This window comes from Leopardus geoffroyi, chromosome D3 (genome assembly GCF_018350155.1).
Source record: "Leopardus geoffroyi isolate Oge1 chromosome D3, O.geoffroyi_Oge1_pat1.0, whole genome shotgun sequence".
Taxonomy (NCBI): Eukaryota; Metazoa; Chordata; class Mammalia; order Carnivora; family Felidae; genus Leopardus; species Leopardus geoffroyi.
In genome coordinates, this window is record NC_059339.1 from 21,915,107 (window position 1) to 21,939,246 (window position 24,140).

General features: G+C 53.8%; 1 protein-coding gene across 6 annotated transcripts; it reads left to right on the forward strand.

The window, feature by feature from the left end:
* The first annotated feature begins 1,029 nt into the window (after positions 1-1,029).
* Positions 1,030-19,938, forward strand: PATZ1 (POZ/BTB and AT hook containing zinc finger 1). 6 transcript variants are annotated; one of them, XM_045457094.1, is made up of 5 exons: positions 1,030-3,024; positions 4,428-4,491; positions 10,845-11,016; positions 16,895-16,967; positions 18,442-19,938. In XM_045457094.1, the coding sequence occupies exons 1-5, from the start codon at positions 1,754-1,756 to the stop codon at positions 18,473-18,475; spliced, it is 1,614 nt and encodes a 537-aa protein (XP_045313050.1). In that variant the 5' UTR covers positions 1,030-1,753; the 3' UTR covers positions 18,476-19,938. The 6 variants fall into 6 exon arrangements, with proteins under 6 accessions (XP_045313050.1, XP_045313051.1, XP_045313048.1 ...); XM_045457091.1 differs by having other exon boundaries at positions 1,358-3,024; positions 16,830-16,967; positions 18,445-19,938; XM_045457090.1 differs by having other exon boundaries at positions 1,360-3,024; positions 16,830-16,967.
* Positions 19,939-24,140: the final 4,202 nt, after the last annotated feature.

Consider the following 24,140-nt stretch of genomic DNA (forward strand, 5'->3'; position numbering starts at 1 on the left):
GCCCGTGGCTTGAGCGCTCGTCGACTCTCTGGGCTGCGGGCGCTGGGGATGCTATCGGCCCAAGGAGGCTTTACGGCGCTCCCCGGACCCTCCAGTAACCCCAGTTCCCTGGGGGGTGCCGGGGTGCGCGGAGCCCCCTGCTCCTGTCCACCGCCCTTGACTTTATGTTGTCGCTTCCCTGAGCTAGTGACTTCCCGCTCCCAGGGGCACAAAGCTCGTCGTGTGGTGTTTGGGGGAAAGGCTGGACGATGGCCTCATCTCCCCAGCTCTCCCAGGCACGCAGCCCCTTGGGTTCGGTCAGTGAGCGGGGTGCAGAAGCAGCTCCGGAGGTTCGGCCTGCCCCCAGCCAGGACCCCGGGCCCTCTCTGGGGTCGGGAGCAGGGAGGCGGTCGCCGGCGACTTCTGGGGTTTCGCTCATCAAAGTGGGGCTCCGAAGGGTAACCGACGCCCGCTCCATTTACGGGTGCACACCACAGGCTGGGGGGCCCCGATTTGCACCCCTCGGTCCCTCACCCCCTCCCTCCCGTCCGCTCGCCGCCACTCTCGGCGGGGAGGGAGGGACAGTGGGAGCTGGTTTGCTGGCTTGGCGCTTCGTTTGCATTGGTCCGGGGGGGCTGAGACTGCAGCCCCCGGCCCCGCGGGCGGGGTGGGGAGGCGGGGGCCGGACGGGGGCTCAGTCTGCGCCAGCATTGGCGGAGCTGGGGAATGGGGAGGGGGGGCAGGAAGCGGGGGGAGCGGAGCTGCGGGGGGGGGTGTATAAATAGGGAAGGGGGGACGTGCATCCTCGGCTGGGTGAGGGGGGGGGCGCTCGGCACAAAGAAAGTGGAAAGTTTGCAGCGCAGGGCGGCCCGGGCCAGAGATCCGGGTGCGCACGTGCAGGGCCGGGGGCGCCGGGGGCCCCCCACGCCGAGCTCGCCGTTTCTTTTTTTTTCCTCCCTGCAAGCGAGAGGGGGGGGTGTTGTTGGTATCGCCCCCTCCTTCTCCTCCCCCCAGGGGTGAAAGTGCAAGAGGAAGTGCAGCCGCTGCCATCTTTCCTCCGCTCCGAACACACGGAGGCCGGGGCCGCAGCGCCGCCGCTCCGCCGCCGCCTTCGCCCGGCCCGGGGAAGGGCCCATCCTGACGCCGCCGCCGCCTGCTCGCTCCAGCGTTCGCCGTTGCTACCGCCCGCCAGGCTCCGGGACCAAGCCCGCGCTGCCGCCCCTGTGCGCGCCCCGCCGCCGCCGCCTTCGCCTTTTGTTTCCTCCGCTCCGGCGCCCCCGCCCCGGCTCGCGCTTTGCAGGGGACGCAGCGCGCGCCCCCAGCGGGCCCGGGAAAAGCCGCGGCGCGCGCGCGCACGCCTGCGCGGCAGACCCCTCCGCCTCCTCCCCGCGCGCGCGCGCCCATTTTGGCTGCGCGCCGGCGCCGCCTGGCGGGCGGGAGGGGAGGTGGCAGGCGCGTTTGCAGGAGGGGCGCACCTCTTTGCTCGCGTACCCCCCCGGAGGTAGACCAAGAAGGGAGGCGGGCGGGCGGAGAGGAGAGAGGAGCGCGCAATCGGTGGGGGCAGCTATGTGGGAGGTGGTGCGGCCTGCCGTCTAGACAGTACGATCCGGGCAGGGGGCGTGTGCGCTCGGGGCACCTGCGAGACTACAGAGCCCGGGGCCGGCACGTGTGGGGAGTGTAGATACGTCGACTGCGCCCCGTTTCTTACTGCCTAGGGGAAGGGAGGGGGGCGGGCAAGTGCCGCGGCCGGGTTTGTGGGGAGGGGGCGGCGGCCATGGAGCGGGTGAACGACGCTTCCTGCGGCCCATCGGGCTGCTACACCTACCAGGTGAGCAGGCACAGCACGGAGATGCTGCACAACCTCAACCAGCAGCGCAAAAACGGCGGGCGCTTCTGCGACGTGCTCCTGCGGGTGGGCGACGAGAGCTTCCCAGCGCACCGCGCCGTGCTGGCCGCCTGCAGCGAGTACTTTGAGTCGGTGTTCAGCGCCCAGTTGGGCGACGGCGGAGCTGCAGACGGGGGTCCCGCTGACGTGGGGGGCGCAGCGGCGGCTCCAGGCGGCGGGGCTGGGGGCAGCCGGGAGCTGGAGATGCACACCATCAGCTCCAAGGTGTTTGGGGACATCCTGGACTTCGCCTACACTTCCCGCATCGTGGTTCGCCTGGAGAGCTTCCCCGAGCTCATGACGGCTGCCAAGTTCCTACTGATGAGGTCGGTCATTGAGATCTGCCAGGAAGTCATCAAACAGTCTAATGTGCAGATCCTGGTGCCCCCTGCCCGGGCAGACATCATGCTCTTTCGGCCCCCTGGGACCTCGGACTTGGGTTTCCCTTTGGACATGACCAATGGGGCAGCCTTGGCAGCCAACAGCAATGGCATCGCAGGTAGCATGCAGCCCGAGGAGGAGGCAGCCCGGGCTGCTGGTGCAGCCATTGCCAGCCAAGCCTCTCTGCCTGTGTTACCTGGGGTGGACCGCTTGCCCATGGTGGCTGGACCCCTGTCCCCCCAACTGCTGACTTCCCCATTCCCCAATGTGGCATCCAGTGCCCCTCCCCTGACTGGCAAGCGAGGCCGGGGCCGCCCAAGGAAGGCCAACTTGCTGGACTCAATGTTTGGGTCCCCAGGGGGCCTGAGGGAGGCAGGCATCCTTCCATGTGGCCTGTGTGGGAAGGTGTTCACTGATGCCAACCGGCTCCGGCAGCATGAGGCCCAGCATGGTGTCACCAGCCTCCAGCTGGGCTATATCGACCTTCCTCCTCCGAGGCTGGGTGAGAATGGGCTACCCATCTCTGAGGACCCCGATGGCCCCCGAAAGAGGAGCCGGACCAGGAAGCAGGTGGCATGTGAGATCTGCGGCAAGATCTTCCGAGACGTGTACCATCTCAATCGGCACAAGCTTTCCCACTCGGGGGAGAAGCCCTATTCCTGTCCAGTGTGTGGGCTGCGGTTCAAGAGAAAAGATCGTATGTCCTACCATGTGCGGTCCCACGATGGGTCGGTGGGCAAGCCCTACATCTGCCAGAGCTGTGGGAAAGGCTTCTCCAGGTGAGGAATAGCGTCCCTCCTCATGACCTGCCCTGTTTCTGGCTCATGGGACAGTTTCTTGCTAAGATCAGGGGGTGTGGGATTGGTGGGAGTCACTTGACCCTCTAGGGCCACATCAGGTTTGGAGACAGCAGAGAGTATTTTAATGGCCCTAGTTTTGTGGTCGGGAGCTGCTTTCTCTTCCCTCAGGGAAGTTCTCTGGCACTAGGCGTGCCCTACTGTCTGTCTTCCTTTGGGCCTTGTGGGAAGGGGCTGGATTCCTCTGGCCACAGCCACTGGGCCTCACCATTCTTCTCCCCGGGCTCCCTTTGTGTTTCCGGCACCAGGCGTGGGGCCCCCTCTGGGGGCGGGAGGCTTTTCCTCCACCGACTTTCCCTGCTTGAATGGCTGCCCAGGGAGGGGCTGAAACAAGTGCATCTGGGACTCTTATGCTCCCTGCCACCAAATCCGTCCCCCAACAGAGCACTGGCGATCCTGGATGGGCACACTCAAGCTTCGCCCTTCTCAGCCTCCTGGGATCATGGGGCACAGAGTTCTGCACCCAGAGTCTCCTAGCACCAAAATCTTTGATCTCCTCTGATCTGGTAGCTCCAGAGCCTAACTGAACCCACAGATCATCTTTATGTTTTCAGGACAGAGAGGAGGGGGTCAAGATGTCCTTTTAGATTCACTTTTTAGTGAGCCTGATAGGAAACTAAGGACTTGTCTGGGAGCAGAGGGCTATTTTGTTTTTCATCTTAAGAGAATATTCAGAAAAAAAGGCTGGTTTTAACTTGCCTGGATACTTAGGACTTGTGTCTGTGTGAACCTACCGAAGGAGAACTCCCTTGGAGGGGCCCCAACCAGAAACCAGTCTTACCGGTCAGGCAGCCCCTGCCCACCTGCTCCAGCGGGCATCTGGTTTACCAGCCCAGCTGGGGACTTAAGGCTCTGTCCCTTGGCCTCTGGGGACTGAATTCCATCCGGGTGGCATTCATTGGCTGTCCTGGTGGGAGAGGCTGGGGGAGGGGAATACTGAGTTTCTAAGGGGCTTTAGTCTGGACAATGAATCACACATACCCCCTCCCAGAAAGGCCTCAGTAAGGCAGCCTTGTCCCATTCTAAAGCCACCTCCTCGGGTCTTCGAAATCATTTGAGCTTCTGGTGGTGGGGGCGTGTGGGGGGGTAGGCAAGGTCAGAGACACTCACTTCCCTTCCCCCTTTAGAGAAAACCGGGGCAGAGAGGCCCTGGGCCTGTGGAGCTGGGTGGTGACTTTGTCTTTGTCATGCTAGGATGGGGAAGAGAGAGTCCTCTCCAACGGGGTGTGTGCAGGGGGCGGGGGGGGGGGGGGGGGTCTGGCCAAGTTTGTAGCCCTGTCTTTTGAGGTCTTGTTTTAAAGTCTCGTCTTGGTTCTCTTTTCCAGGCCTGATCACTTGAATGGACATATCAAGCAGGTGCACACTTCTGAGCGGCCTCACAAGTGTCAGGTAGGGGTCGGGCCAGGGCAGAGATGGGCTGAAAGAGAATGCTGCTGTTTCTCACAGCCCAGCCACAAGCCAGCTGATGTGTATGCTGGGCCGGCTGACTGACCACCACCGCTTTGCACACCTCCCCCTCTGTCCCTCCCCACCCTCCATCTGCTTTCATCCTTTGTTCTTTCCCCTGGCCCCCTCTCCCCCCCCCCCCCCAACTGCTAATGTCCCCTCCTTCCTGGTTGCTGGGTCCTGGTTCCCACCCTGCCTCTGTCTTCGCTCTTTTGCTTTGGCTTTCCTCTCCTGGCATTTGCCAGCTCCTTGAATGGTGGGTCACATTGTGCAAGTGTCATCCTGGGGACACTGGCTCCCCATTGGGCCTGCTTCTGGTTCCCAGCAGTTTGCAGGGGCTACCATGGCGAGGGCAGGGTTTGTAAGGAGCTCCTGGTGGTTCAGCTAACAGCTCTTACCCCTTGTCTGCCAGGCACCCTGACCTTTTGGGTCCCCTGAGCTTAGGGCACAAGGGGTGGCAGTAAGAATGACAGCGAAGGAGGATGAGAGTGGATGGTCTCATTCTCTGAGTGCTGGCACCTGTTTAACTCATTCTGAACCACATGTGCCATCAGCTAGGGCTTCTGAGGACTTAGAGAGGAGGGTGGTTTCCTCCTTGTGAGCTCTTTGTGTAGCAGTAGGTAGGGAAGGCTGGGCAAGATTCTTACCCTTGGTTTGTCTGCTTCAACAATATCTGGGGGCCCTGTGTGACCAGAAAATGGAATTTCCTCTCCTGGCCACTGAGCAATCCTGTGTGGATGGAAAATGCCTGTGTCTTCTTGGCTATCTCCCCTCCTGTGCCACGTTCCTGCCATCTGAGGGGGAGACAGAGTGGTGGGTGCTTGTTTTACAGCCTCTGGTAGGATAACCTGTTTCTCTTATCCTGTTGGTGGCAAGGAGGGAGGGGAGGGTTCAGGGGGACCTGCAGGGAGGAATGGACGTACTATAGGTAGGGCAGTGAGCCCCCAGGGGCCAGGTGTGGTCAGTGTTCACAGCCAGCCAGGTAGCCTCCCCCAAGGACAAGGACGCAGGGTGGGCATGCTGGGATCCGTCTGTGCCTCGCTGCCTTCTCTCTGTCTCTGATTCTCTAATCACAGAGCACATTCTGACTCTCCCAGGTAGTGTGCTGAGCAGCCTGGCAGAGTAGGAGGAGCCCAGAGGGCAGTGGGGGCGTGCCCGGTGGCCTGGGGGGGTAACCTGCACTCTCTGCCCTTTTTCCAGGTGTGGGTTGGGAGCAGCAGCGGCCTGCCGCCCCTGGAATCTCTTCCTAGCGACCTGCCATCATGGGACTTTGCCCAGCCTGCTTTGTGGAGGTCGTCCCATTCGGTTCCTGACACCGCCTTTTCCCTTTCTCTAAAAAAATCATTCCCAGCCCTTGAAAACCTGGGCCCAGCACACTCCAGCAGCGCTCTCTTCTGCCCAGCCCCGCCAGGATATCTGAGGCAGGGCTGGACTGCCTCAGAGGGCAGCCGGGCCTTTACTCAGTGGCCTGTAGGCTAGCCTCGGCCTCCCCAGAGAGGGTTTTCTCTGGAGGGGAACGGGAATGGCGGTTGCTCTGAGACCCCTGCTTTTCGGAGAGCCCAGCACAGTGATTCCTGCCCATGATGCCCAGCTCCTCCTTGTGTGACTTGGAGTCTTTCCCAGCTCAGGGACCCCAGGGGTAGTAAGGACCTCCTTTCTGGATCCCCCTCATAGCCTCCAGGTTTCTTTCTGGGTTCTCTTGCCTTTTTCTCCCCCTTTAACAGATGGCACTGCTGAGTGCCTGCCTGTCCTTGCTGGGGTGATTTTAGAGTCTGGTGCTTTCCCAATAACTAAGTCACTGGTTTAGGTGTTTCCCCTCCCCTACAATGGCCTCCCCTAAGGTGTGGGGTTTCTAGAATGGGGCTTGGCTGCTCCTCTCCCCTACTCTAGGGGTGAATCCCCCTCCAGAGGAGAATGGACCAATTCCAAGTGGGTCAACTCGTGCTGCCCTCTTCCCTTCCCACTCACACAGGTCCTGCTTTCATTTCTGGCTAGTGAGTTAGACTTTTGTGTTTTTGAGGTTTACTAGCAGGTCTGCTCAGGAACTAGACTAACCAGTAGCTTTATATTGGGTCACCCCAGTATATGGCTTTGGGGGCTGAGAAAGCAGATGTAGACACCTCCCCCCTCAGATCCCAGTGGTGTGCCCTTTAGCCCCCGCAGCCTCCGCGGGGATGACAGGAGTGATGATAAAAGTTTTCATTCTAACATTTGAGGCTTTGTGTGTTTTGTCCTTGGTCTCTGTCATAACACTGACATCATTGTCCCTTGGTGTACGTACAAGCCCGCTCCTGCCCTGCCCCTCCAACACACACTCTTACAGACCCGCTGGCCCCACCTCCAGCCCCTTAGCCAGAATGCCCCTCATGGTGACCCAGCAGGTGAAGACATGGTGGCTTTCATGCTCTGGGCCGGCCAGCTGCTGTGCCCGGACTTGGTTTAACAGCAGGGGCATCTGTTTTGCATCGTGTGTATTCTGAAAGCGTCAGAGATGAAGAGATGGGCTCTCTGGGAGTTGGTTCCCTGGGCAAGAGCTGGGCGCGGGGTATACCTCTCCACCTCTCCTGATGCCATAGATGACAAAAGGGTCCAGTTACAGAAACTGATGCCACAGCTTGCATGAAAAGGCCATTTGAATGTTGGGGCATGAAGCCTCAGGCTTGGCAGTGACACACAAATCTCTCTTAACTGGCTCAGATGCCTCAGGCATTGCTGGCTTAATGGTGCAGTGGGGCTGTGGCATTATCTCCATGTGGAGTTTGGCCTGAAGCTGAGAGACCAGAGCAACTCAAAACCTCTCCCATTGCTTCCAGTGGCCCCACTTCTCAGGGGCAAGTTGGGGTGGTTTGGGCTGGAGGATAGCTCATTAGAGAAGGAATGAATTGAAGTGGGAACAAGGGAGCTGGCACCCCCAAGAAGGGGGCCAGTGAGGACAATGGCACTAGGCCTCCATTTATTGCCCTTAGACTTTTCCAGGGCTATAAAAAAGACCATGCCTCCATCCCTACCCCCAGGCTGCCAGACTTCAAAGGCCACCAAAGGTTGGATGTGCACTAAGTGTCCCTGATACCATTTGGGCCCCATTCCTGAGCTGCTCAACCTCTGGGAAGAAAAGCTTTAGGAATTCTGGGATGGGGAGAAACTGGGATGGGGCGTGAAGGGAGCATGACTAGGACTCACTGTTGAGTGGTGATGACCAGGGGTGGCCCAAGCTCAGGGTGGCTGGGCCAGGACCTGGCAGGTGTGCTAACAATAGGCTGCCTGTGCACAGGGCCGTGGGCAAGGTGCGGCCATTCCAAACATCAGTGGTGATCAGAGCATGCTATGCTGGCTCACTCTTGTCCCATCAGGGACCCTCTGTCTTCTCCCTGTCTCTAGGATGGGAAATGTCTTTCTCCTGAGTGGCCCCAGTATAGAGATTCTAGGTGTCCCTTTCTTTGGGATCTGTCTCCCCTTTGGCCACTCTTTTGTGTCCTGTGCCCAGACTCTTTATGTTGTGTGTTGTCTGAATTTCGGGCAGGCCTAGACTCAGGCTTGTACACTTTGACAATTCCCCCCGAAAACCTTGGAGACTTGAGCCATGAAGGGTCAATTTTGGCACAGAGAAGCCAACAATCACTTCAGCTTGGCTTTGTAATACAGTGAAAGTTTTTGTTGTGTTTGTGCTTCCCACCCCCCCCCCACACCCCCCCAGCAGCAGATTTCTATTCCTAATTATGTTTGCTCAGGCCAAAGTTAGCTTTCATTCCTTGAGAGATAATCAATGGAGGAGGGGGGCAGGGAAAATCTACTTGGTCTGGGATTTTAATTTTGCCTAGCTAATCCCTCAAATGGATAATCTACTTGTGGATAATTGAGGTTTGGCTGTCCATTATCTTTAGGTAGCACAGTGTGACAAGCAATGCTTTAAAGGACAGACCCCGAAAGGAGGTTGGCAAGAGAAACAAGGCATCGCTTTCACATCTCTCTAGTGGCGCTTTTCCCAGGGACCGCGGAAGATGGAATTCTGAATGTGTCTTTCACCGCACTTTCTTACACCTGGTCCATCTTTGGTTCCTTTGAGTTCTAAGGCGTAGACCACACTGCCTCTCGTTGTTGGGGAGCCAGTCCTCAAGTCACTGGTTGGCAAAGCTGGCTCTATCCCCAGATAAAAAGGCAGGTGCACCCCTCTCTCCTGGGGGTGTTTTTGGCAGCCCCTGCTCTGGTTTATAGGCCAGTGGGCTGGGTGGAAGATGGAATTTTCCCCCCACTGTCACCTACGATTGGATCATGAGGTCCCTGAGGTGGGGCCCACTTGTGCCCTTGAGACCAAGCACCCATCATGCTTCCTGAGTCACCTGAGTGCTCGAGTTTGTCTGCACAAATTCTGTCACCTCTCCCTTTCAGGGGAGTCCTGGCTACCCCACACGCTGCGTTAGAAAATATCAGTACCTTTCACTCTCCAGAAGCTATGGGTGCCAAGTCTGGAAATGGGAGGGGCACAGGCTCAGGGGCTAGTTCCTGTTCCAGCAGTCCTATATCCCCTCAGAGCCTCTGTCTGGCCAGCTGTAAAGTGGGGAAGGGAGGGATACCTCAGGGAAGCTGGGAAGAAAGGACGGGTAGGGGACTGGCCTGGCAGTGGCAGTGTTTTGACTGCTGTTTTCTCTAGTAGTAGAGTCCTGTGCTTCAGGCAAATCGCTCTCCACACTCAGCTTCCTCATTTGTCAAATGAATAAACTCAAGGCATAAAACAGTTACAGGTGGTATCTCATTAGCATAAAGTGTTCTGTTCAAATGTGTTAACATTTACTTAAAAGCTAATGACCGAGAACGGTAAGGCCTGTCCTGATGTGCACAGACATTTGGGACTGGAGTAGGAACAGAGGTGTCTTTAGCCTCCGCGATATCGAATACATTGGTGTCTTCCTTTGATTACACAGTAAGGAGATAAACGTTTGTACCTGAGGTGATGGGGTTCAGACATTTACCTTGAGGTCTCGGGATCTCAGGCTATGCTTCTGTTAAACAGAGACGGCAGGAGCAGCTCCACTCTAGAGAGTTAATGGGGTGGCGGGTCTTCAGTGGGTTAATGGTCACTCTGTAATGCACTTAAAGGTGAATGTTGCTTTCTCTTGGGGTTCTAAAATAGTAAACACACACACATAGAAAAGGAGTCAGACTTGACACGAACCTCTAAAACATCTCCATGGAACCAAAACAGCTTGAAAGTCACCAGACTATAACTCTCCCAAGGACTTCCCTGACATTCTGTGACCTCCAAGGCTGGGGTAACTGGGTGAGCCCCATATGAGGAAGGGCTCTTGGTGGGGAGAGGTCAGGGACTGAGACTGAGTCAGACCCTCGGGTACAGGAAATGTCTGGGGACCTGGGGCTGCCTCCTAGGATGCTGGTGCTGACCGTCAGCTTCTGGGTCATCCGCTCAGGGTCTTGCTGGTGTGGTGTGGTGCTCACACCACAGCTTTCTATGGCTATCCTCCCCTGGAGGGTGATAACATGGCCTGCTTTGGAGGGCTGCTGTAAGGCTGGATTGCAGGAGATCAGTGTCTTGGAAAGGCTAATCGTGGTGCCTGCCTGGCACAGAATGCATGTTCTGTCAATGTGGGGTGGTATCATTCTTGTCATTACCAGCTTTTCCCCAGCTTCATGTCCCACAAATGCTTCTGAATCATGCAGCCTTCCTTCTCTCTGCGCAATTCTCACGTTAGCAGAATCGACTATCATTTTATGGGCTGCTTTCTCAATACAAGCCCGCAAGAGTATTATAAGGAGTAATCTCTGTGCTTTGTCCTGCCTTTCCTTTCCATTTCCCCATGGCCAAGACTAATGTCACGTTTGAATAAAGTGGATAAATTGAATTCTTTGCATAAAGCAAGTAGAGAAAACTCAGGATGGAGAACAGGAAGACTGGTCTGTTCACATGCCAGTTTACTGCTGTAAATTCACTTATAGTCAGTGCAACTAAAGTCAGTTCTTCATGTTTAAGAATGAACAAATGCCTCATCTTTCTTTATTCTGTAAAGGAGTGTGGAACTTAATGTGCCAGGCTCTGGACATGTTGTGGTAGCCATCTGGAACCAATAATTCCAACTCAGGTGTCTCATGAGGAGGCATCATGGAAAATAAGAGCAGCTTACTTGCCATTCTGGGGAGAAAGCATGAGCCACATGTAAAGCTCTCTTTATTACAGGGAGTCTATGTGTTGGCCAGAAACAGTTTTTGTTTCCTGGTGTGCTTAGTGGGAAGTCAGGAATGTGATGCTGGTTTTCACCTCATCTCGTTTTCCTTTCTGCCCTCAGACCTGCAATGCTTCTTTTGCCACTCGAGACCGTCTGCGCTCCCACCTGGCTTGTCATGAAGACAAGGTGCCTTGTCAGGTGTGTGGGAAGTACTTGCGGGCAGCGTACATGGCAGACCACCTGAAGAAGCACAGTGAGGGGCCCAGCAACTTCTGCAGTATTTGTAATCGAGGTAATCTCCCTGCTGTTTCCTCATTTCCAGGGGATGGGCCTGAGCTTGTGTGGGAGGCCAGGGGTGTCCTGATCACCTTGCCTCAGACTCCACTCCTTGCACGGCTGGCCCTCCCTTCCCACTGAACGATAAACACCTTCGTTGCCCAGGCGGCTATTTGCCACCTCTTCCTTCCCAAACTTGGGGTGCTTGGGATAGGAGTTCCCAGGAGATCAGCAAGTGGGAACGGAAGGAGAGAGTACTGTTTCCAAGTCTGGGCTCATAACACATGTGCTGGGCAGATGGCAGGATGGATACATTTCGTAGACACCACTGAACTACTAAGGTTGGTGGGAGAGTCATTAAGCCCCAAGAAGTGGGGGAAAAAGAGGGTCCTGTTTGAGAGCTTTGGCTGGCTGATTTCACTGGCATGTGAAATTCAGCAACCAAGGAAGGAGGTTGAGTCTGGAGATGGACAAGGGGCAGAAAGTTTCTAACACAAATGGTCAGGAAAGAGCCCAAACCCAGGTGACTGTGGCCTGGATGAGACAGGAACGTAGACGGTGCTCTGAGCAGGACAGTGTGCTTGAGGCCGAGGTGGGCCTAGGTGGAGTCTGGTTCTGTGGCCCCAGTGTTGTGTTGGATGAAGTCTGGCCTGCCCCTGAGCTTCCGCCAGGGCTTGTTGGTGGTTGGAGGGCTAAGGTTTGTGTCATGCAAGCACAGTGTCAGTGGAGGAGGCTTGCGCCGTATCTGTGCCGAAGGTTGGGGCAGCCGTCTGTGGTGGGCATGAAGATGCTTCTGCACGGTGTGCTTGCTTTGGCCAGGTGGGGACCTTGCTGGGAAGTCCTTTCTCCTGGGACTCTCTTGTCCCAATGCCTCTGGAAGTCTTGGGTATGGCTTAGTGGATTGAGTACTGAACTGGAGTTGGACTGAGGATTTAGTCCACGCCCCTCCTACCTTGCCCTACTCTGTGACTTTGAGCTCTCCCTTCCCCTTTCTGAGCCTGTTTTTTCATCACTTAAATGGGGTTAAGAACACCCTGCCTTGCCTACCTCATAGGGTTGTTGTGATGATCCCAGGAGACAAGGTAGGTGAAAGATCTCTGAACTCCCACAAGGACCTGCATCCTTGGGAAGTCCCATCCTTGCGCTTTGTAACAGTGTTAGGAAAGACACAGCTCACTGACACTCTGGTTTGGACCAGGCACCCCTGCAGTCCTTGGCTGGAATCTTCGGGTGCTTCTGCTGTCTCCATATGTCCTGAGGTCATTGGTGGAGGGAGACTGCTGAGTAGCTGGGTGTTCTTGGTGCCCTGGAGCTGGGTCCCTCCCTGGGATTGCACACCTGGGGTTTGCCTTGAAGGCCACTGGATATAGATGTTTGTACCACCAGGAAATCTGCTGTGAAAGTGGGGAGGTGGAAATAAAAGTTGCTTAAGCATCTGTCCTACTTTCTGACACGTCAGTTGAACCCTTTCTGGCAGGAGCTTCCCCTGGGGGGGTGGGCAATGGGGTTGTGCGTGCAGGGAGTTATCAGGCTGTGGCTGACCATCTTAACTGTGGCTGCCCCAGCTCTAGAAAAAGCTGGTTTCTTATCTTGCTTCATCCTAACCTGGCTTTCTGACAGAATTCCCCCCTGTCCCCCGACCGGCTCCTTACAAATAACTAAACCTGCAACATGCCGTCAGCAGGCGTTTGGTCAAGTTTTCAAGCCTGAGGTTCTCCATCTGAGAACTGAGGTCAGAGACCAGAGGCTGGAAAACAGTGAGAGCAGAGAAGGATGTTAACGATGAAACTCAGAGCCTAGCTCAGATTGCCGAGTCGGGCAAGAACTGAACGGGAGACCCAGGGCCACGGCCCCTGGGGGCCCAGCTCAGGAGGAAAGAAGAGCTGAGAGCAGCAGGGAACAGCAGGGAAAGTCGACCCAGTTAGGAGACAGCTGATGTGGCAAAGCCAACAACTGGCGTACATCAGGACTTGGGCAGCAGCCACAGACCACGTGACTGGACTGGGGGAGCTGGAAGAGTCAAACCAGAGCCCACCTTTGCTCAGAAAAGCCAAGACTAGATCTGGATCATAGGCTAAACAGCTCTGGGTCTCAGAGTCAGAATGGGAAGCCCCATCCCTCCAACAAGACGAAGAGGACTCCGGTCCCACCCTCCTACGCATACAGGAGGAAGAGAAAACAATTTTGGTCTTTATAAGAAGTGAAGGAGCGGGATTCTATCTCAGGACTCATTCATTGGCAGAAATAGAAGGAGACGACTCCTGAGGAAATAAAAAGAAAAAGGAAGAGGAACGTAGTTTGTCCAGGAAGAGGATAAGGATACCAAAGACATCGAGACCTGGAATCAGAATGCAGAAAACTCTGGGTCATTCTTCTCCCTGCCCACCACCAAGGCTGTGATATAGGAAGAGGAGCACAAATAAATGAATGTGCTTATGTCCACAAGGGTTCAAGCAAAGGCTGATGTCAGCCAGATGGTCAGATGGTGGAGGTTGGATCAGGTACCCTCTGACACCCTTCAATCTCAGGCAGTCAACTTAACTACCTATAGATCCGCCAGTCTTTGCCACACAAATGACTCTTGCCCATGAAGAATGAGAAAGAAGGGAGGCAGGCAACCTGGCTGCTCTAGCCCCACATTTGAAATAGATGACATTGTCTTTGTCCTAGAGACATACCAGGATGTGGGTCATACCATCTGTAGAGGAAGATTATTTGCAGTGGAAGGAGTTTTGATGCTAGAAAAAGCTTGTTTCTTCATTTTCAAATTGAGGAAATGAGTTGAGCTGAATAGTGGGAAGGAGAGAAGGACCTGGTAGATTCACCATGATTTTCTTCCTTTTAAAAAGTTTCTGTAGCAAGGTCTTTGTATATATGCACACGTACTGGTATGAGAAAGAGGGATAGCTTATTGGAAACTTGCCTTTGACAGAGACAGCATTTGAACTCCAACATCATTGCTTAAAGGGGAGGAAGCCTTCTCCCCAGTCAGAGGTGAGCACGCAAGTTGTCACCGGTGCCAGTAATGGACACAGCCAGCCTGCCATTCCCCTGGACTGAGCTGATACAAACCTACCTAGTGCCTCCCTCCAGCATAGCTCTGTTGGGCATGGTCCCAGCAGGGTTTGGATAAGAAGAAAGCAGTCCCTGACCCTTCTGTGTAAGTGGAATTTGTGAAAGGAGATTGCTTCTGGAGTGCAAATTGCAGCGCACCAAGCAAGAAAATGCCGTGGAGGAGCAGCAGTCTTTGGCTGTGAACTCTTCATCTCTGGAGTACGGGGGAGGCTAGCTTGTTGGTTGTAGTGAAGTCACATGTGTGCTCACTGTCTTGACATCATTCTGGTGCCTGGATCAAACTGCCTGTCTGGTTCTTGGTTAATCATTGGTGAATGGGCAGGTGAGTTCAGAATTCCCACTAAACGTTTCTGGCTTCAAAGATGTGTTCTCCGAAACTCAGCTTCCGTTTTATCCCAACACTTGGCTGCTGAGTTGCTCTGTGTTTAAATTCTGGGCTTTAAATGGCAGCTGTGGATCCACTCCTACTACCCTGCCATGTGGTTTTGCTATAGATAGTACAGTCTGCAGCTGGGGTAAAGTTAAGAGGACCTAGCCATGTGTTTCTCAGACTGTTTTTCAGGAAAACACAGCAGATCTTCATTGAGCATTTGCTGTGTTCCCCTGGTGTAGTTCTTTCCACAAGGAGTAAATATAATAATTCCCAGTGCTCCTTTCCTCCTTTCCCGTCCCCTTTAATCTCAGTGGACCTGCTCTGCTATACCATGGAGAGGGCTTCACACCACTTCCGAGGCTCCACGGGAATTAAAAATCAAAAACAAAACAAATCCCTTCTAAAATGGAGTTGTGATGTTCTTGGAAAGGCCTGATATCTTATGCTGGTTGCCAGGGGCCACAGTACCAATCCCAGGGGGCAGGGCTAAGGTCCTCTTTCCTGTTAGCCTTGTCTACTCATTCCTGACTGCAGCCTCCCTCATAAGAATGTTTATATGGGACCCTCTTAAGCCAGTCTGTCCCCCGTGGTTGGCCCCAGGCAGACTACTTGGTCACAGCACAGAATAACTTGGCTCTACTAGGCAGGGCAGGACTCCAGAAACTGGACCGGGGGTCTATAGAGTAGCTGTATCAGGAAAGAAAGGAAAAGTCACTCAGTGCCCCTTTCCTCCGAAACCACCAACTGCTACTGTCAGGGGAGTGTGTGTTAAAGATTTTCACAGGTCAGCTCCTGTCTATTGGCTGCTTCCATTCTAACCCACCAATATGGCGGAAATACATAAGGGTAAATGGTGATAAATGAAACCTACCACCGAAATCCAAGGGATGTTTCTGCGGCCAGGGCCTACTAAAGAGTCTGCTCAGTGGTTAAGGACCACACGGTAGCACATGGTCCTGGGGTTGGAGTCCAGGCTCTGCCATCTAGTAGCTGTACATGTGACCACAAGTCACTTAACCTTACCAACCCTCTTGTTTTTTCATCTATGAAATAGGTATACTCATAATTCCCAGCTCATAGGGTGACTGGTGGAATTCTATAGAATAAAGCATGCAACGTGCTGGGCCCTGGCACACCATTATCACTTGCTAAAAGTGAACCTAATAAACTGTTCCAGCAGCATTTGAAAGGCCATGCCAAATCAGACTTGTGCAGACATTACACAGTACCCTGCAGCCTCTGACATGTTCAGAGTGGATCCCACTGTTATCCTATAACTGTAATTTTAAAGGGGAATAAAAGCACTTGAGAATGTGTCAACCAGATCTGGAGTAGATTAAAGGGCACTAGACACCAGGTGGACCTTATGCTAAAATGCTTCGGTTCCTGCTGAAAGTGCGTCCTGATCCTTGACCACTGTGGAGTTTGATGACACAACTTCCTGCAAAACCCAAGTCAATTTCCTTTGACTGGCCCACCTGGTTGCATGTCCTCAGACTTGTGGCTGGTGTGGAAGTTGGCCCAAGATCTACGCTTCCCAGCGTGAGCTATCATATGGCTCGAACTGACCAGAACATCTGGGTTGGGCTGCTGCAGTTTTCAAGATGGCTGGATTGCCCCTCCTCCAAAATGAAGGCAAAGATTATCTCTTTTTCTTCCTTAAGTGAACCTGATGGATGCTCCAAACCCAAACCAAAACGATGACCATGAATAAGAGCTGACTGAGCCTCTTTAACGTAACTTGCTATTTTTGTTGTTCCTCAGAAGGTCTGAAGAATTATTAAATCCAGTTATTTGGAAAGTGAGAAAGTTAGCAAAATAGAACATGTCCTGCTAGATAGAAGGAAGGGGACTCCTGGAGGCATTCCTTTGGGATTTCATCTTGCCTCCATCTGGTTTGTTGTGCAGTTTGCCTTTACAAGTGTTAAGCAGGCGTTCTGCTGGCTGGAGTCCTGTGGCTGCCATTGAGCCTCATTGCTTTTCTGACTACATTTCTAGCCAGGGTCTCTGCAGCTGACCTGGGGCTGTGGGACATCTTCTCCAACCACTCATTACTGAGGCACCAAGCAAGCCGAGGGGCATTTGGCCTCTGGCCCTGGCAGGAGCAGGATCTCAGGCCATCCCTCCAGGCAGCCAGCCTGGGTCCTACACCTCAGCCTTGCAGAGTGGGCTCTGCAGAGAAGCCGATTCGAGGACAGTGCCACCCGTCCTGAGCCAGGTGGCTCCTGTGGTTGCAACCGTTTTTGAACCAACAAGGGGGCCCCTTCTAGGTGCAGCTGACCTGGGAATGCTAGCCAAAGCGGCCAGAGGAGAGGCGTGGGGGAAGCAGAGAGGTACCTCTGTGCTGGCCGCGGGATCTCATCTCCTTTTGTCTTGTTTAGGTTTCTCCTCTGCCTCCTACTTAAAGGTCCATGTTAAAACCCACCACGGTGTTCCCCTTCCCCAGGTCTCCAGGCACCAGGAGCCCATCCCGAATGGGGGAGCAGCGTTCCACTGCGCCAGGACCTATGGCAACAAAGGCAAGCGACCCCTTGCTCTGCACTTTGCTTCTCTGCGCAGACTGTGTTGTGGGGGCGCTGGGCCGGGCGTGGGGAGGCGGGAAGGCTGCCGGCTTGCTGGCCGCCTCAAGGAGGCTCTGAGATCTGAGTGGCAGTGGCCTCCAGGACAAAAGTCACAAGTGGGTATCTCACTCCAGGGCAGTGAGTGAGGCTTTTAGGGCACTGCCAAGATCCAGCCCCCGCCTCCTCTTCCCCAGCCTTCCTCCCTTGCTCCTGGCCAGCCCCCACTGTCTGGAGCCCTGCAGGGATGCCCCGGGCCCAAGGCTGGAAGCAAGTCCTGCATGATGAGTCACTCTGGGCCTGTCCATTGCCTGTGGCCCTTTAAGGATGGTGTGGAGCTGCGGCTGAATGCTTTCTTTTTCTTTGACCCTGTGGGCAAGGGGGAGCCAAGGGCTGGCTTCCTCCTTGATAGGGGTGACTGGTTGCTGTGAGCGGCCCTTTCTGGCGGGCCTCTGGCTGCGTTTGTGAAATGCATGGCGATAAATGAGATATGTGACTGCCTCTGACTTGGAGTTGGTCTGCAGAGAGCTCCCTAGGGCCCACCTTCACGTGTTGATTCAGGTTGTTCTGTGGTATTTCTAGTTGTTGCCTTGGGGATGATGCCAGGGGCTTGGCAGACGGCAGAGATGGCAGAGATGGCATGCTCCACGCTCCCATCACAGACCTCCCTTCCCGGCATGGCTCTCTGAACCCAGGCAGGAAGCTTCTGATTGGTGGACTGCAGTGTGGGCAGGGCAAGGCAGAGCAATGAGGATTGTCTTGAGGCCCAGCTTGTCCTGAGCCCTGTGTGGGGACAGTCAGCTGACCGAGTTGTTCAGAGTTACTTTTTAATCTCTATGCTTTGGCCGCTGGGCCCTGGATGGGTTTTGGCAGAAGGAAGGCAATAAGGGCAGGGCTTGTGTTTGCAGCATTGGGAAAAGGATTGGCTTCTGTCTCAGCCATCAGTGGGGTCTGCCGGGTTGAGGACCTCACGGCTTTGGTTCTGCCTTGCTAGAGCGCAGCTAGTCTGGTGTGGAGGTGAGGCCATTGATATACCTGTTCAGCATCATCAGAACAGCCATCTTACCCCCAGGGGCAGCCAGCAAAGTGCCTAGGAACTGGGGGTCTTTGAGTTGTTCTGGGTGGAAGCAGTGGAGGCCCCTTCTCCGTACCCTCTTCCTTGAAGCAGGCTGAGATGGTGGTGAGCGATACACGTGCACCTGCATGAAGAGTCCGCGGCGAGGGAGGCTGGCAGCCCCAGGGCCCTGCTGTCTCACGCCCATAGGCACACCAGGCTCCCAGACTGACCAGCTGAACCTCCGTGGGTTCTGCCAGGGCAGTGGCTGGCCATCCGCTGCCCTCCACAGGCCTATGAGCTGGCCTTTCCCGACCCCTCCAGGAGGGGGCATCTCCAAAGCCTGGCCTCATCTCTCCTGTGTGTTTTGTTTTCTCCTAGAAGGCCAGAAATGCTCACATCAGGATCCGATTGAGAGCTCTGACTCCTACGGTGACCTCTCGGACGCCAGTGACCTGAAGACGCCTGAGAAACAGAGCACCAATGGCTCCTTCTCCTGCGACATGGCAGTCCCCAAAAACAAAATGGAGTCTGACGGGGAGAAGAAGTACCCCTGCCCTGAATGCGGGAGCTTCTTCCGCTCCAAGTCCTACTTGAACAAACACATCCAGAAGGTGCATGTCCGGGCGCTTGGGGGCCCCCTGGGGGACCTGGGCCCTGCCCTCGGCTCACCTTTTTCTCCCCAGCAGAACATGTCTCTCCTCGAGTCCTTTGGGTTTCAGATTGTTCAGTCAGCGTTTGCATCATCTTTAGTAGATCCTGAGGTTGACCAGCAGCCCATGGGGCCTGAGGGGAAGTGAGGCAGATGCTGTGTCCCCACGGAAATGGCCACCGGGGACCGCTGAGAAATGCTGTGAATGCGGAGGGAAGTAATGTCTTTGGGTTCTGTAGCTGAGAGATTTTTATTCGTTTTTAACTCCCCCTTCCCCCCACCCTGTCACCCCACCCTCTCCCTCTCCACCACCCATCCCTTCAGTGGTCTTTAGAAATAGATTCTCATCTGATACTCTGCAGAAATATCTGCAAGACCTGGTATGGGACAAGGGCAGAAAACACTACATAGGCCTCCAAGGCCACACCAGTCCCGGTTTCTCTAATGGGTGGAAGCTGGAATTCCTGGTGCTCAATTCTTAGTGATCCCAATCCCAAACCCACACGTGACGGCATTCAGGGACCTCAGTGATTTGGGTCCCCTCCCCCTTCTCATATCCCTTTAGAGAAACCACATCAGGGTCTCCACCCACTTACACAGTGCTGATGCCCAACTATTTTCAAGAAAGCTGGAAGCCTACAGCATCCCATGGACCATGGGGTGAGTGCCCTCTGAGAGCCCCTGAGCTTGACCCTTGACTTGGAGGGCCTCAGACCTTTCTGAGCCCTACCTAGAGGCTAGCATTTCGCTACTAGGACAAGCTGGGCTATTGAGGACACCCCCACCCCAAATTCCAGTTCTTATGTGATTTTAACCATTCAACTTGCTGTTGGGTTCTAATTCTCTAATTATTATTATTATTGTTATTTTTTAGGACCAGTTGTAGTGAATTGCTACTGAAAGCTATCCCAGGTGATACAGAGCTCTTTGTAAACCGCAGTCACACGTTAGGGTTAGTATTAAACTTTGTTTAGATGTACCATAATTAACTTGGCTAGTTGATTGTTTGAAGTCTATGGAAGAAATAGTTTTATGCAAAATTTTAAAAATGCCAGTCTGGTCAGGGAAGTAGCGGGTTTCAGTGTTGTTGGTAGCCAGGAAGGCAGGAGAGCTGGCAGGTGGGGACATTGTTGTGTACCTCGGCTGTGTCACGTGTGAGCAGGCCCAGGGTGACCTGGTGCTGTGAATTGATCTGATCAGACTGTATTAAAAACGTTAGTACGTTACTCTGCCTGCTCCCCTGAGTCCAGTTTTTCAGCTAAGGGTGGGGGTGGGGGTCTTTGGGATGCAAAGGGTGGGCACCTGGGGGAGAGGTGGGATCTCAGGAGACCTCTCTTCCTCCTCATTGCACCAGCTGCAGCTGCACTGGGATTGATAGGTGGATGTTCCCACTGAGGACTCTGCTGCCGGCGTTCACCCATTTGTTCAACAGATACTCACTCCTTGTTGTCTGCCCTGCTGTGTGCCAGGCCCAGCCTCAGACCCTGGGGGCATGGTGGTGAGCAGGACACCCTTGTGGAACTTACTGGGAAAGAGACAGTTAACAAATAAGCAGAGCTAACCATGAGTTCAGGTAACAAGACGTCCAGGGAGAAAAACTGGGCAAGGTAGGGATAGTAACAGTGGGAGGGTAGGTAGGTTGGTCCAGGATAGTGAGGGCCTGGGGGTGGAGCTCTGGGAGAGAAGACCTGGAGTTAAAGGGGACCCAACATAATGACTAGCTAGGACCTAAGAAGGGACATGGGCAGGGAGAGGGTTCTCATGGCCAAAGGGCTCTAAGAAGTTCAGCAACATGAAACACCCCCCAACCCTGTGTTACCTACAGGGTTAGGTAAAAGGTTGTTGCACCCTTTGTGGTGAATGTATCAAGACAAGGGGGAGGGGCACTGGGATGGCTCAGTCAGTTAAGCATGGACTCTTGGTTTTGGCTCAGGTCATGATCTCGCAATTTGTGGGTTCGAGCCCCACATCGGGCTCTGTGCTGACAGTGTGGAGCCTGCTTGGAATTCTCTCTCTCTCTCTCTCTCTCTCTCTCTCTCTGACCCTCCCCTGTTTGTGTTCTCTCTCACAAAATAAATAAATTAATTTAAAAAAAAAAAAGAAGGGGGAAAGACAACAGCAAACAAGAGGCAAGAAGTGAGCACAGTGAAGAATTAATGGGAGCAAGAATTTTAGTGAGAGGGTATGGCAGATTTAAATCAGCCTGGGCATCTTGAGAAACCTCGAGAAAGAGGGAAACCCCTAAACTAAAATAAACAGCATTTAACCTCTAAACAAGTAGAAAAAAAATGATAAAGGAGAGAAAAATAAACATAGACCAGGAGGAATAAACAAAGCACAAAATTATTTAGACCCACATTAATATTAATTACGATGCTCTGGTTTAAAGGCAAAGGCTCTGAGCTGCATTTTTTAAAAAACCTCTAAGCCATCTACATGAAATCTTGGGAAAGTTGCTGGGTTCTGTGGAGTGTGTGGGATGGAGGCTTGGGCCATTTGGTGTCAGTATCAGAGGAAAGGGCAACTTTGAAATGCTGAGGCCCTGTTCATGTGGCCTTGTGACCACAAGATCTGCCAGCTGGTGGCACCCTCCAGGTGTCAAGGCAGAGAATCTGGCCTTGAGCTAAAGACATCATTGGCCCTGTTCCCCCAAACCCCCCACCCCCACCGCAAAACCCCTACATGTCCATGGACAGGGAGGGACCACAGTTAGGAAGCAGTATCTGTGCATGGCAGGAGGGGAACGACAAAGCAAGCAGGCTGCTTCTTCCAAAGCACTACTCACCTGGAGGCCTGAGCAGCAAGAGGAGGTACCCTTGCCTGCCTCCCAACGTCTGCATCTCCTCTGTACACTTGTGCCCTTCAGGCCAGAGGGAGGAAAGCTGTGCAGAACATGGGTGCGTAAAGGTGGAATTACTTTGCCATGGTTAAGGGTAAAGAGCCTGAGCTTTGGGGGCGCCTGGGTGGCTCAGTCGGTCAAGCATCTGACTCTTGATTTAGGCTCAGGTCATGATCTCAACGGTTCTTGAGTTCGAGCCCCACGTGCTTGGGATCCTCTCCCTTTCTCTCTGCCCCTCCCCTACTTTTTCTCTTTCTCAAAAATAAATGAATAAACATTAAGAAAAAAACCAAAAACACCTGAGCTTTGGCTGTACAGATCCACCATCTGCTTGCTGTCAACCCTGGGCAAATCTTTGAGTCTCAATTTCCTCATCAGATAAACAGGCATGAAGAGTAGGGGAGACCATCATGAGCTAACATTTTCTGTGCTTAATTCTCAGCACAACCTGTAAAGTTGGTTCCATTACCATCCCCCTCCTGCAGGCCAGCAAGCAGGCTCACAGAGGTAGAGGCATCCCACCCACCCCTGCCCCAGGTCACATAGTGTCAGAGCTAGCATACAAACTCAGTTCTGACCTCTGACTCCAGAACTTTCATTCCCAAGCTCCAGCGACAGTGCCTTTACACACATGTAAATGTCCACTACTGTGCTCAGCACAGAGCAGGCCCTTACTCTGCCAGGGCCCCGGGACAAGGGCTTGCACAGTGCAGCACGAAAAAGCCACGGAGGAAGCCAGGGTTAGTGCTGGAAAGAGTGCCCAGAGACCCTATTGGGTAAGCACTCTTCATGCTTAGGTAACCCTCTCAGATGACTTGCACCCCACTCCCAAGTCACTTGCTCCAGGCAGAGCTGCCACACCAGAAGCCTGTCCAGCCACTGCCTGATGGCCTGGGCAAAGACTTGGCCTCACTTCCCCACAGCAGTGATCACCCATCTCTGCCGCTGGCATAGGCGAGGGAAGCCCTGTGGCACCAAGGAACCCCTGGTACATAGGGCTACTGAGAAATCTGTCCACTGATAGCCAAAAGTGGGACCTGGAGGCCTGTTGCATTTGGGGCTATGGCTAGTCTCAGGACATACTTTCTGAGACACTTATAATTCTGGCAATTCTCCAAGCCTTGGCTTCCTTATCTGTAAAATGGGGGGGTCAGGACTGACTTGGGAGGGTTGTAGTGAGGATTAATAATGTATACCAGGTGCTGGGCACAAAGCCAGGCTCCTGATGGGTGACAGTGAACTTTAAGCCCTTCCCTGACTCTCTCTGTTCCTTTGTCCCTCTAGAGCCTTGGGGGGGATCCCCAAAATTAACTCTCTACAGCAACTTGCCTCGTATGTATTTCCCTGGCTCCCATCCCACATTTTTTACTTGATCTGCCCCAAGCACAAGTCCCCACTTGTGCTTTCATTTTTCATGTATCAGGCCTTTGTTTATGCCAGCCTTCAACACATCCAGTTTCTGACAACAATAACCTCAATAATAACAGCACATGTTGTGTTTACTGAATGCCAGGTGCCCTTCTAAACACCTCACACACATTGCTGCAGTCTGTCCTTACAGCTGCCCAAAGAGGTAGACACTATTTTTACAGTTAAGCAACTTGCCCCAAACACACAGCTTTAAGAGGTACACTGAGAACCTGAACGTAGGCCCAGACTGTTTCTTCACGACTACCCTGCACTGGAAGTGTCATGGCTTGACCCCAGCTGTCCCATCCAACTGGAGCTCCCCACTCTGCTCCTTACATTTTCAGTGTGCACCATTCATTGCCAGCCCTGGGCCTTCACCCATGGAACACCCTCCACCTGGGAGGCTCTCCCTCCGCGGCTCTGGGCATCTGAATCTCACCATCCTGGGTCTTCACCACGGTGCCCTGGTTCACAGTGGTCTCTGAGGATAGCCAGCTGGGTGCAGAGCCCAGTGCCACCACTTTCTAACTGGGTGACTTCTGGCAGGTGTGTCTCCTCTTCCTCGTGTGGAAAACAAGGATAGCAAACAGTTCCTGTTCACGAGGCTGCTGCGAGGATTACATGGACTGATCCATTATGAGCACATTAGGAAACACAAAGCTCCCTTTTAGTTTACCTGCACTATCTCCTTCTCCAGGCTACGCTCTCAAAATAATGAACGCAGGCAAACTTTTTCTGTAAAGAGCCAGAGGGTAAACATTTTCATCTTTGTGGGCCATATGGTTTCTGTCACAGCTACTCAACTCTGCCATTGTGTAAGAGCAGCCAGGCACAGACAATACATAAATGGATGGTCATGGCTGGGCTCCAACAGAACTTCACTGATGGACACTGAAATTTGAATTTCACACAATCTTTACATGTTACAATATATTCTGCTGCTTTTGATTTGTCTCCAACCATTAACAAAGGTACAAACCATTCATAACTCACAAGCTGTACAAAAACAGGTGGCAGGCTGGACTTGTCCTGAGGCTAGAGTTTGCTGACCACTGCCCAAGCCTGTTTCTCCAGGTCCTCCCCTGGTTTCAAATCTTGGATTTCACCCAGACTAGGGTCCCAGCCCACCACGGGCTCCTTGTTTGTGTGAGTTAAGCTTATCTGACCCGCAGAGCTTGT